The following is a 13901-nucleotide window of genomic DNA, read 5'->3' on the forward strand; positions in this document are numbered from 1 at the left end:
GGATCGGACGGCCAATCAAACGAACCAGGCTTACATATAACCCCATCTCCACCCCACCATGGGCCGCGACATCGCCCAGCCACCCAAAGCTCCCAATACACGCCGCCGCCGCCCGACGAAACAGGTCATAAATCTCGGTGACCGGCAAACGGGGGCAAGATGCAGATCTTCGTGAAGACGCTGACGGGGAAGACGATCACGCTGGAGGTGGAGTCGTCGGACACGATCGACAACGTCAAGGCCAAGATCCAGGACAAGGAGGGGATCCCGCCGGACCAGCAGCGGCTCATCTTCGCCGGGAAGCAGCTGGAGGACGGGCGCACGCTGGCCGACTACAACATCCAGAAGGAGTCGACGCTGCACCTGGTGCTCCGCCTCCGCGGCGGCGCCAAGAAGCGCAAGAAGAAGACCTACTCCACGCCCAAGAAGGTCAAGCACGAGCGCGAGAAGACCCCGCTCGCCGTGCTGGGCTACTACAGGGTGGACGACGCGACGGGCAAGGTGGAGAGGCTGCGCAAGGAGTGCCCCAACCCGGACTGCGGCGCCGGGACCTTCATGGCGGCGCACGCCGACCGCCACGCCTGCGGCAAGTGCGGCCTCACCTACGCCTACGCCGAGGCCCAGAGCCCAGAGATCGACAGTGATTGATCAGGTGGTGTGATCAGTGACGGAGTTGGATTAGCGCCATGGATTCAGTGTACGTCTGGCAAGGAATTTTTCAATGGGTACCTGTGCTTAGAACAATCATTCTGGATATTTTTCTCAATTACTTCCTCTGTCCTACTGTACTTATAATATATAAGATCCTCTGTCCTACTACAGTATAATATAAGATGCCAACGATACTCGTAAATTTATTGCAATAACATCGAGCGAGGGAGTACATGTGATCAAATAATCACAAGTGAGCATGTTTTTAGTCTGAATTGAACCTTAGTGGCTGGGGTGCTGGCGTGCCTCTTAGGCTGCTTGTAACAAACAGCCTACTAAGATATGATACTACCTCCATAATGCATAATATTATATACTAATATTGTAGGTAGCCTTATTTATTGTCATGCATGACACGTATTAGCATAGCATTTAATATGATATGGTATTATGATATGATAATCAACGCTCTCTTTTTTCATTTAATTCTATGCCACCTCGGCAAAATAGTCATACTTCCTCCGTTTCTAAATATTTATTTTTCTAGACATTTCAAATGACTACTACATACAGATGTATGTAGATATATTTTAGAGTATAGATTCACTCATTTTGCTCCGTATGTAGTCACTTGTTGAAATGCCTAGAAAGACAAGTATTTAGAAACGGATGGAGTAGTTGGTATGCATAATACTAGCTATGATACTACCATTACGATCAGCCTTAGACTAGTCACGGGAGTAACTTAACTAGTAACATCACACATTTCAATACAAGATTGCTTATGTGGCAGCTAATTAATGAAGAGAGAGAGGTTTGTGGTAACAGAGGGTGCTTGGATACGTTTTAGTCCCATGACTAAAAGTAGTAGGACTAAAACTTGCTAGCCTCACCCATGCTTGGATCCAAATACTAAAGAGACTAAAATCAAGTTATTGAGCATTTATTATCCTTCAAACCCTCCAATCCAGAACTCGCATGTGTTAAAGGAGAGGAATTAAATGAGGAGAGAGAGAAAGAGAGCTAATACATATTTTAGTAGGTTTTCTATGACTAAAAATTTTTAGCCTCAAGACTAGTCCTAACCTCTCTTTAGTCAGGGGTGCTTGGAACTTTAGCCTCTAAAAGAGACTATTTTTAGTCAGACTAAAAATAGTCCCTTGGATCCAAGCACCCTCTTAGCTAGTTATTGTAATATCACATATTTCAAGACATAATGAGTCTATAGTCTAATAAATGAACTATTCTATGATACCAATCATATGTTACTACCCACTATGGAGGTAGTAACATAGACTAGTAACATCGGCAAGTTACTACTCTATGTTACTCCCTGCTGTGATCAGTCTTAAGCGGTCAGGTGCGTTGCTAATTAGGCCGATGTTTCTTGCCTGGCATCAACGATGAGTTATAAAGTTCTTACCCGTAGGAATTGAGTATTAGATAAAAACTAAAACTGAGGATAAATGCTGTATGCATGACTATCTTAAGCATCATTTTTGAAATAAAACAGATGATATCTCATATCGAAATAACCTGATGGGCTACATGAACGGTTTCAATATAAGAGTAAATGTACCTGGTTTTCTAATTATCTCCTTTCCTCGGATTTCGAAATGCCATGTATACTCGGGAGACGTGGAATAGTACCAAAACGATGAGGAAGTTCGTGTTCTTGTACAACGAGGGCAATGGAATGTTTCGCTTGAGTTGGGATTCACCCCTCTTCCATATGCACAACACAGCAGAAAAATAGCAGTGTCCTGCACGACCTGAATTAGCACAACACCCACATCAATAAATTAGCACAACGAGACATGAATTATGATTTGAAAAAAAATCATGAAATAAGTGGAGACAAGAAACCAAGAAAGGGTACCAGCGGAGAAGGAGAGTGAGCATCGTCGCCCAAGAACAACATTGTAATGGCTGGAGGGCGTCGATGACAAAGACACCACATGCCTCGATCTTGTCTCTTTTTTTTTGCAAGGGCCTCTGATCCGTCTCTAACGGATGGCGTAGTTTTGGCCATGTGAATGGCGCTCTCCCTCCCCCTTCCCGCACCAACTCCATCCCACTTATCGCCCTCGTTCCCCAATAAACGGCATGGAACTACACCTAGACCACCATCTATACATTGTCTTCTCCTTCTCCAAGGCCAAGCCTGACTCCACAATAGCTGCGACGCTTCTGCAGGCCACTATGGGCGGTTGCATGGCCGACATCCGCGTTCATGCATGCGATGCACTCACCTACCGTTTCTCGGTTCTCCGATGAAATTCAGAAATCTTGCTTGCGGGAAAAGCCATCACTCTCCCCACGATCTCCTACTCTTTCCATCCACAAAGCTACGCGCCAACATCACCAACTCGTGGCCATGCATACGTGTCAATCTCTCCCATAGCTGCCAAGCTTCCCACAAGACATGGTCAACCGACACGAGATTCGTGCTTGGCTCAGACACCGCTCTATGGTCACTCGAGATGCCACGTTGCCACCGCAAGGCTGCCGCGTGTCGGCCAGGTTCATTCAGTTGCCTTTCTCCATCGACTGCCAGCTGCTTGCTCAATTCCTGGTGACTATCATCGGTGGAGACTACTGCACGCTCAACATCACCATGGAAGATGAAGCTAGATTCTCCTTCACAGTGGCCCGCACCATGGTAGCGGATATGATCTGCGTCATCTGAAAATGCAACTAATCCCCAAGTGGTTTTGGTAATTAATAATAACATATATGTCATTGAACTAATGCCTATTCAAAGATTGTTTCAGAAAAGTTCAATGTAGGTATGACAAGGACATGTGAATGTGGACCCCTCAAAATGCAAAGGACATACACTGGCAAAAGCTCCAAGACTCTACTTTTTTATTAAGTGATTCAAGATCATACTAAGTCCATAGGAAAGCCAATACTATTAAAAGGGGATGAGATTTTGATCATGAGTCATTTGCTCGAAGATATTGCTCCAAAAACCTCAGCCACAACCTCACAAATCCAATCTGTACAGAACCCTAAAGTTCATCTCCGTCCCATCGAAACAGACACACCCGGACCCACTGAAATACACCAGACAGAGCCACTGCCTAAACCCTAGAAACCCGATCTTACCGAGATGGCATTCAGTCCCACCGAAGTGCATGTGCCAACTCTCTGCAACCAATCGATTTCACTTCGGAAGTACTTAGTAACCGATCAGAATTAACGAGATGAGGTAACTTCTTAGGTCATCACAAATTGGCCCCATCGAGTGGATTCATCCGGTCCCATCGAAATGTCTAATGTTCGAATCTTTTGCACTAGTTGGTGCCTCCGAGATTTATTTTTGGTGCCACCGAGTTGTGCATAAAAGTGAGTAACAGTTGGATTTTTGGTGAAGTCTATATATACCCCCACCCACCTCCTACTCTCAGAGAGAGCAACCAGGATGAAGCCACCACTTCCCATATCCATTTTTTGAGAGAGAACCACCTACACTTGTGTTGAGATCAAGGGATTCCACTCCAACCATTTGATCCTTGATTTCTAGCCCCCTCAAGTTGCTTTCCACTCCAATCCTTCTCCTACCCAAGCCAAATCATGAAGAGAATGATTGAGTGTTGAGGAGATTATCTTTTGAAGCACAAGAGCAAGGAATTCATCATCAACAACAACACATGTTACCTTTTCAAGAGTGGTGTATCATAAATTGGTTAGGTGTCACTTAGGAGCCTCCAAATCATGTGGAGTTGAACCAAGGAGTTTGTAAGGGCAAGTAGATCGCCTACTTCGTGAAGATGTACCCCAAGTGAGGCTAGTCCTTCATGGGCGTAAGCCATGGTGGAATAGACAGGGTTGCTTCTTCGTGGGTGGAGCCCTCCGTGGACTCACGCAACCGTTATCATCCATGGGTTGAAACCTCCATCAACGTGGATGCATGATAGTGCCACATATCGGAACCACGCCAAAAATCTCCATGTCTTCATTGCGTTTAATATCTTCGACCCCTCCTTTACGTACATATGCAAAATCTTTACTTTCCATTGCCCACTCTTTAGACTTGCATGTGTAGGGTGTTGCTTGACTTGTGATAGTTGCTAAGATTTGCCTACAACTAAAACTGAGAAAATGATAAGTTTTTATTTGGTCAAGTAGTCTAATCATCCCCCTCTAGCCTACTTACGATCCTACACCATCGATGATTTCAGACGGCTCGGCGTCTTCAACAGGTTTCTGCCAACTGCAAGACCGCTTCATCCCCAAGGCCCAACTTCTCCTACAATGACCACGAATCACGAGGACAGTTCTGCAACCTTGGCAACTTGCAACACACCATTTGAGTCATCGATCTTTGACCGGCCACAGGTTAGGCTCTGGCCCGTTGAGGTGACCCCATGAAACCTCTTCGAACTCAACCTTCGCTTCAGGAGGCACCACTCCGGATAGGTTCGTGAAGTCATCCGCATCCCGGGAGGGAGCACACCAGGCGTGGGACATGCTCCAGAACCATTTGTCCGTGTTCGACATTTGTCCTATTGCCGAGGTCGGATCCATGGGGCTGGACGAGTAAGAGGTGAATCCGGACAACTTCTTTTATGCGAGATGGATTATGTCAACCCAGCAAGACCGCCGCCTGGAAGAGTACTAGTTTGTTCTCCGAATGCCAAGGAGAAATGGTGTAAAAAATCTCCAAGTTTCAGCTGCTACTATTTATTTTGGCGCCAAATACTAATTTGGTCTTAAAAGTTATTTATGTTTCCATCATGCTTTAGTGTATGTGCGTATGTGTAAGCGTCCGCGTCTGTATTATGTTAAAAAAACTTACCATGCATTTGGTTTTGAAGAACTTGAGCTAGCCAGTTATCATCTTCAACCTCCTCGGCCATAAGGCATATATGGAGTGCTTCAAAGGCCAATCTTAGCCGAACTAGTGGAAACTAAGAGGCAAACAGAGAAGCCAGACAACCCGTCTGGTTGGCCAAAGACACGAACCGAAGACCAGAGCAAAAGAAAAATGCAGCAAAACGACTAAGGAAGAAAGCACATAGATGCCGACTAGCGGCTCTCGTTAAGGTAAAGGATTTAACAACCCCCAAGTCTGGCTTGGGGACCAAAATCAAACCGCTAGACAAAAATCATACTTAAGTAAATTATTGAGCAAGATTAACAAATTTAATAAAGACGCAAAGGCGGATATAAGAGACCCCGAATTTGGGGTAACAAACTTGATTCAATCCGAACAATAGAGTTTGGTGATCGGGCTAGACAATAATTTATACTAAGATTGAAAAAAGCTAAGCATAAAAACGACATAGCAGAGTAGGGTTTCAGGAGTTGGTCTCGAGACGTTGAGTCTTCGCTTCTTGGATCTGATACGCTCCTCCGGTGTAAATCTTATCGATGATGAACGAACCATCTGAGCTATTTTCAAGTGAATTGCTATACACAATCAGTGGCGGAGACAGGGGTGCTAGCCAGGGCCCGGGCCCAGGCCAACATGCAAATATTTTCACTAGGACACTAAGTATTTCTACTAAAACAGTGTATTCGCTTTGTTTTCCATTGGTCTGGCCCTCCCCAAGCAAGTTTAGCAGCTCTTGGCCCTGTCCATTCAAATTTCCTGGCTCCGCCACTGTACACAATGAAACACTATGATACATTTTATAAAACAAGAAAAAAAACCTAGTGAAACGTCATGTATTACTTTGAAACACAATAAATTTTGCCAACAATCACAAAATGCGGCAATCTCACGACAGCGGTGGACGGTGGATACCCCGTGCATGGTAGAATAACCATCTGGCCAAGAACTCTTCTCTCTGACACCATTTGTCTCCTCAATTCGTGCCAACGTTGATTTATTCCATTCCAGACAGTACAGCAACTGTATAGTAATACAAGTATACTGTATCGGTACGTAGACGTAGAACGGTACACATACAGCAACAAACTGCATGCATTATACGAATATATCTGCATCGATTGATCAGCCCTGGGGCTGGGGGTATTTGGCCTTGTAGTCGTTCCACAGCTGGTCTACGCTCTTCCCCAGGATCTGCACGAAGTAGTCGTCGCTGTATCCGTCCTTGAGCTTGCTGTTCATCTCCGCCACGAACCCGGCCTTGAGGGAGTCGCAGTAGTCCAGGAACTTGGCCGTCACGTCGTACCCCTCGTCCCAACGGTCGCCGCTCCCCTGCGGGCGCCAGTGCGTCGGCGCGAGGTCGGCCTTGAGCCGCACGTAGTCGGCGATCCCCTCGATGAGCCCGCCGTTCGCCCTGCCCTGCCCGTTCCACTGCCACACGTGCGTCGCCTCGTGGTACAGCACGCCCTTCACCTGCGAGCGCGCGCATCAATCTCGTGTTTGAAACTTAAGAAGCTATACATGAAGGTATGTCGCGCCGTGCGGCCTGGGTGCAGAATTCGATTTATTACCTCCTTCTTGACGTCGCCCTCGTCGAAGCCGGCGACATACTGGGCTCGGAGTTGGATAGCGTTCCCGGAGGTCTGGGCCACAGGCTCGATGTTGTCAACCACAGCGAGGGTGACGGAGTCGTAGTCCCTCCGGTCTTCCGGGTTGGGCTGGTTGAAGGTGGTCCAGATGAAGGACGAGGCCTCGGAGAGCACCTGCTTGGCGTAGTCGACGCCAACGTCCTGGTCGAATCTCTGCCCGCCGGCGGAGTCCGGAACCGTGTTCGTCGCGTCGAACGTCACGGCGCCTGCCATGGCGGCCAGGGCCAGGAATAGGAGGAGGGGAGCGGCTGCTGCAATGGCAGTCTTCATCGTGCGTGCCTAGCTAGTGAGCTTCTCTTAAGTGCTTCGGTGAGTGGCAGTGGAGGGCCAAATTTATATAGGCTGGACGACCGCAGTGTGATCAACTCATCAAGTCGTTTGAATTGGTACCACCGGTGCGTACTAGTCCTCGCTTGACGTGTTCTTTCCAACATGGCCAAACTTGCTTTGACTTATCTTTGGACGACTTGCCAATGTGCGGTGTCAATGAACTCGCGAAGCTGCGAGGAAGCTAAATGTTTGATGATGATGGTGTCTGCCGTGTCTTGGTGGTGTTAAATTTTGGTATGAGGCCAGAAGGGCTTCCTTACACTAGGGGGCAGCCGGCGGCAATATTTTTCCAATCTGTCGATGTCTCTGTGCCGTGCTTGACTGCTCAAATTCTTGTCAGTGTAAGTACCTACGTGTCAGGTCTTCCGTTGAACTCGTTTTCTGTGGTTTTTAGTTTTTCTTTTCACGATCGATCAAGTTTACCCTAAATTAAGTAGGGGTTCCAAGCTAAATAAATAGCTGGCTCATGGGACTCAAGGCCCCGCTGTCTCCCTTGCCCTACTCTTTCTCATCGGAGACCAGAACCGAACGGTGCCGGTGGACGTCAGATCGATGATAGATCCATCCGAGGACGAGCCGCCGACATCCACCACGATGCGGTTGCGGCGCCTGGACTGATGCGCCATACGGGGCACCGGAGAATGTGACTCTGCCTTGCCGACATCCGCCGCCGCCTCCCGCGCCCGGTGCCTTGCACGGCGAGCACGTCGTGCCATGGCCGCGGCGGACGAGGCTCATGGTGCGCCCCGATGCTCGGCGCGCCATTGAAGGGGTTGCGAGTCCGCGAGCGCGTTCGGACGCCAGATGGACCGTAAGGCCTCCGACGAGGCAGCTATGGCCGGCCTAGCGCCGGATCCATGCTCCATTTGGGCGGAAGCAATGGATTCTCGACGGATGGAGTCTGAGCGCAGCCGTTCACGGGCCTCCTCCCGGGCGCGGCGGAGCGCAAGCCGGACGACCATCTCCTCCTCGGGGCCGCGCGGGATGAGATCGGGGTCGACGGATCTGGAGGTGAAGGACTCGGATCTGCTACCCGTCATGCCGAAGAGGATCGGAAGGAGCCGGAGATGAGATTGGGTGGCGGAGGGAAGTAGAGGGGAGGGGAGTGAAGTGGCTAGGGTTTGGTCCGGCGAGTGGATGGGAAGAATTTTTTATGGGGTCGGGTGAGCTAGCATGGGCCGGGTTCGACTTGGCAGGCGTGCCCGGACATCCCCATATCCACTCCATATTTGGGCTGGGTATGGGGGGCGGGGTTAGCCCGGGCGTTTGAGGGCCGTTTGAGAGGCCCGTCTAGGTCAAAAAATCATGAACAAGTAGTGACCGGGCGGCCTGCCCAGGCGTTTGAGACGGATTTGAAGGGTCCGGTTGTAGATGCTCTTACGGAAGAGTATTTGTGACATGCATCAGGGGCAGTCGACCGCCGGTCTGCGTCAAGATTCAAAACGCCGTTTGTGTATATCACCTACTTCCCCTCATACAGCCCTTTGCAAATATTTGTAAACTGATCATAAATGGAAAGCAATATATATGTTTTTGTGGGATCAGTTTCGAGGGTACACATATTTCGATAAAATAGTCGGTGTGCAACAAGTTTTGTAGTAAAACGGTAGAGTTGTGGAAAAACCATTCACTCTGTTCTTTTTCTTCCTCATTGCCTGTTCTTCAATTACCTTCCTCTTTTCCTAGAACTCTTGTGTTCTAGCAGTAATGGTGTAGGTGAAAAGGGACCGAAGTGTTTCTGTTATCAACCACTCATAGACATCAACAATAGTAACAACAACAACAGAGTCATATCCGAACATTTTGCTGCAGAGCTTAGATGTTGTTGTATGTTTGATCTGCATTGAAGATTCATGTTGGTGCAACTATTGCATATGCTTGCTATGTGTTCAATCTTTTTTTTGTTATTTGTGCTTCTACTAGCTTGTTCACTTTGAAGAACTCACATCATTGGCTTAGTGAATCTTTGTAGTAAGGAAAGTTTTGCTGTCGAATCTTAGAACAAAAATAATAATGAAGGTACATAGATAAATTTACAACATGTTTGTAGTTACCGTAAAAGTGAACTTAGAAAATTTGAACGACCATGTTAGTTACAGACACAAATACTTAATCGGTATATCAGTGTTGAGTTAAGTTACAACGCTTCTATTGGTTTGTTCTCTTCCCGAAAGTCAGATCTTGGACTTATTGAATATTTATACTAAGGAAATTTTGGATGTCAAATGTTATGACGCAAATAAGAATAGATGTTGTAAGTTTATCTATGTAAAAGAGTTTGGGAAATAGAAAGTTGGCCAATTTTAATGAACATGTTAGTTACAGACACAAAAACCTAATCATAAGCCAATGTTGAGTCAAGTTGTAGGGACAACAACTTAAGCTTATGTTATTACATTTTTTTACTTGACTTCTGCGACTTAATAGATACAATTGTTTTTATAGATACAATATATAAGCTTTCAGAGACTTCATTGACTAATATTAGTCTGCAAATTGGAATGTAGGCACTAGTTATAAAACTTACTTAGTTAAGTGAGCAGCAACCTACTATATATTGATTGATGATCTTACCTCTCTGAGAGTCGAGGAGCAACATATGAAATTTTATTTTGTTTTATGTTGTTACTTCAACCTATAATAGTATGTTTTGTGATATGAAATATGAAGCTAAAGAGCAATCCGTTGAATTATATATTTTATTGTATTAGATGCCATATCATATTGGTTGTTAATATTTTATAGTCTGATAATTTAGTTTCAAAGGTTCAAGTATTGATAAACATTTATATCATAAGTATGTACAACTACTGTTATGGTACATTGACTAATTTTATCTTTTAGTCACATACATATGTCTTCTAAGTCAAGTTATTCAGCAAGTGCAACATCAAAATCTAGCGGAATTTAAAATATTATTACACTCAAGGGGATGACCCAAGCGTAAAAAATGAGGATAAAAATGTAACTCTAAATCTAGATTGAAGATAGATCATGTTCATGCTGTTTTTATTGTGTTTACGCATTACAAAAAAACATGCTTTGGAAAATCAAATTTGATGGTTGTTGAAGTTTCCTGAAATAAAAAAGGTACTCCCTCCATCCCATAATATAAGAGCGTTTTTAACACTACACTAGTGTAAAAAACGCTCTTATATTATGGGAGGGAGGGGCTACATCTTAAGTTTAATACATTTCTTGTAAGTGCAACAGTTGCTGGAGATATGCACAAAATTTTTGGTATTCCTTCTAGACCAAGAGACATTGATGGCGTTTATGGGCAGACAACTGCTGCTTCTATTGATTTCTTGAAGGCAAATATAGGTATGGTTGAGAAGGATTCTCACCGTTTGGGGCTAGCAATTTTTTAAGCTAGAGATATAATAGAGCTATCAAATGAAACTGAAAAGGCGATATTTATCATGGGTCATTTGGTAACACTTTCTTCTAAACATGACTACACCATCATTGATTATTGGTAAGTCGTTTGTAAGTCCACTATATAGGAAAATATAACTGGTGTGAATATGCCATAAATTATCTACTTGATGCTATTATAAGGCACAACAACAAATTGAGTCAAATAGTCATGTCATATACTTATATGGCTGTCACTTCTTTCTCCCAGTAAGTTATAACGTGAATGCCAAATACTATAAGAAATGTCGTATGTTCTATACTACTACAAACTATGTATGCATATGTTCTATATTGATAATCAAGTACAAATTGTACCAAGGAAACATAATGAACTGCCTTGGATTGGAGACTACGATAAGTGGCACATAAATCTTATGATCTCCTTGTTGGAAATACGCCCTAGAGGCAATAATAAATTAGTTATTATTATATTTCCTTGTTCATGATAATCGTTTATTATCCATGCTAGAATTGTATTGATAGGAAACTCAGATACATGTGTGGATATATAGACAACACCATGTCCCTAGTAAGCCTCTAGTTGACTAGCTCGTTGATCAATAGATGGTTACCGTTTCCTGACCATGGACATTGGATGTCATTGATAACGGGATCACATCATTAGGAGAATGATGTGATGGACAAAGACCCAATCCTAAGCCTAGCACAAGATCATGTAGTTCGTATGCTAAAGCTTTTCTAATGTCAAGTATCATTTCCTTAGACCATGAGATTGTGCAACTCCCGGATACCGTAGGAGTGCTTTGGGTGTGCCAAACGTCACAACGTAATTGGGTGGCTATAAAGGTACACTACAGGTATCTCCGAAAGTGTCTGTTGGGTTGGCACGAATCGAGACTGGGATTTGTCACTCCGTGTAAACGGAGAGGTATCTCTGGGCCCACTCGGTAGGACATCATCATAATGTGCACAATGTGATCAAGGAGTTGATCACGGGATGATGTGTTACGAAATGAGTAAAGAGACTTGCCGGTAACGAGATTGAACAAGGTATCGGGATACCGACGATCGAATCTCGGGCAAGTATCGTACCGCTAGATAAAGGGAATTGTATACGGGATTGATTAAGTCCTTGACATCGTGGTTCATCCGATGAGATCATCGTGGAACATGTGGGAGCCAACATGGGTATCCAGATCCCGCTGTTGGTTATTAACCGGAGAGTCATCTCGGTCATGTCTGCATGTCTCCCGAACCCGTAGGGTCTACACACTTAAGGTTCGGTGACGCTAGGGTTATAGAGATATTAGTATGCGGTAACCCGAAAGTTGTTCGGAGTCCCGGATGAGATCCCGGACGTCACGAGGAGTTCCGGAATGGTCCGGAGGTAAAGATTTATATATGGGAAGTCTTGTTTTGGTCGCCGGAAAAGTTTCGCGCATTATCGGTATTGTACCGGGAGTGCCGAAAGGGGTCCGGGGGTCCACCAAGGGGGTACACCTGCCCCGAGGGGCCACATGGGCTGTAGGGGTGTGCGCCTTGGTCTATATGGGCCAAGGGCTCCAGCCCCAAGAGGCCCATGCGCCAAGAGATAAGGGAAAGAAAGAGTCCTAAAGGGGGAAGGCACCTCCTAGGTGCCTTGGGGAGGATGGACTCCTCCCTGGCCGCACCCTTCCTTGGAGGAAGGGCCAAGGCTGCGCCCCCCCCTCTCCCTTGGCCCTATATATAGTGGGGGAAAGGGAGGGCAGCAACACCTAAGCCCTGGCGCCTCCCTCTCCCTCCCATGACACATCTCCCTCCTCCCGCAGCGCTTGGCGAAGCCCTGTTGGAATCCCGCTACTTCCACCACCACGCCGTCGTGCTGCTGGATCTCCATCAACCTCTCCTCCCCCCTTGCTGGATCAAGAAGGAGGAGATGTCGCTGCTCCGTACGTGTGTTGAACGCGGAGGTGCCGTCCATTCGGCGCTAGGATCATCGGTGATTTGGATCACGACGAGTACGACTCCATCAACCCCGTTCTCTTGAACGCTTCCGCGCGCGATCTACAAGGGTATGTAGATCCACTCCTCCCTTGTTGCTAGATGACTCCATAGATAGATCTTGGTGACACGTAGAAATTTTTTGAATTTATGCTACGTTCCCCAACACTCCTTTGCAAAGAAGAGAAAGAAATAGTGTAACAACATATGATGCATGCATGGTTTGTATCTCATCGTTGAATTAGTTGTCCCGCTTAAAAATGGTATAAAAATTAATATACAATTATCTTGTTCTCCTTGTTTCTAGATTGAAAGAGTAGAACTTGTATGCTATTTGAGGATTATAGTTGATAGGCGACGGGACATTTTTGCTCCCGAAAAGTTTGAAAGACAATGGCTGCATGAAAAACACAATCAATTGGATTGTTCAATGACATTTTGCCAAAAGATTCATTAATCAATACTGGAAGTATAAAAAAATTTGAAGTTGTTTAAAAGAACGTGCAGTTTTTCTCACCTTCAACGAATCCGCAACGTATCTCCAATGGAAAGTTCAATTATCACATAAGAGATACTTACCCACAAATAGTAAATTTTCATTTTTACATTTTAAAAATCCAAAATGCAATTTATTTACCTGACAAATCAATACTATATTTGAAGGTGAGACATTATAGACCTCAAGAATTCAAGCTCGTGCATGCTAAAAGAAACTGCAAATGGAATACCAAAAATGATATAATAAGGCAAGATATTGAATTTATAGAGAAATTCTTCGTTGTTAAATCAAACTTGCATGCGTTGCACTAAGAGAGGCTTGAGTCCATGCTTTCCTTAGAGAGCAAATAAGTCAACAAATATTGGCGAAAAACTTTGTATTATGTATTATACTTGAGTTTTAAATGATTGTTACTACATATTTTATCTTACATTATTTTCTCAGGTAATCAAATTCTGCCAAGCATTTTGAAACAAGTTCTTCTTCTCAGTAATATTCATGCAAGTTCAAAAAGATAATATTTGTTCAAACACTTTTTTGTTCTCTCTATTAATGTAATTATACAGATCAA

General features: G+C 45.0%; 2 protein-coding genes across 2 annotated transcripts; one reads left to right on the forward strand and one right to left on the reverse strand.

Moving 5' to 3' along the window:
* The first annotated feature begins 47 nt into the window (after nucleotides 1-47).
* LOC125506966 (ubiquitin-ribosomal protein eS31y fusion protein-like) lies at nucleotides 48-866 on the forward strand. The gene has a single exon (XM_048671676.2). The coding sequence runs from the start codon at nucleotides 160-162 to the stop codon at nucleotides 646-648; it is 489 nt and encodes a 162-aa protein (XP_048527633.1). The 5' UTR covers nucleotides 48-159; the 3' UTR covers nucleotides 649-866.
* Nucleotides 867-6471: 5605 nt separating this feature from the next.
* Nucleotides 6472-7458, reverse strand: LOC125506988 (uncharacterized). Its single transcript, XM_048671696.2, has 2 exons — nucleotides 7063-7458; nucleotides 6472-6964 (listed from the first exon to the last, which is right to left on the reverse strand). Exons 1-2 carry the CDS (start codon nucleotides 7408-7410, stop codon nucleotides 6617-6619), a joined length of 696 nt encoding a protein of 231 aa, XP_048527653.2. The 5' UTR covers nucleotides 7411-7458; the 3' UTR covers nucleotides 6472-6616.
* Between the last annotated feature and the right edge of the window lie 6443 nt (nucleotides 7459-13901).

The sequence above is a fragment of the Triticum urartu genome, chromosome 1A (genome assembly GCF_056163025.1).
Source record: "Triticum urartu cultivar PI428250 chromosome 1A, HENAU_Tu73, whole genome shotgun sequence".
In the NCBI taxonomy this organism is placed as follows: domain Eukaryota; kingdom Viridiplantae; phylum Streptophyta; class Magnoliopsida; order Poales; family Poaceae; genus Triticum; species Triticum urartu.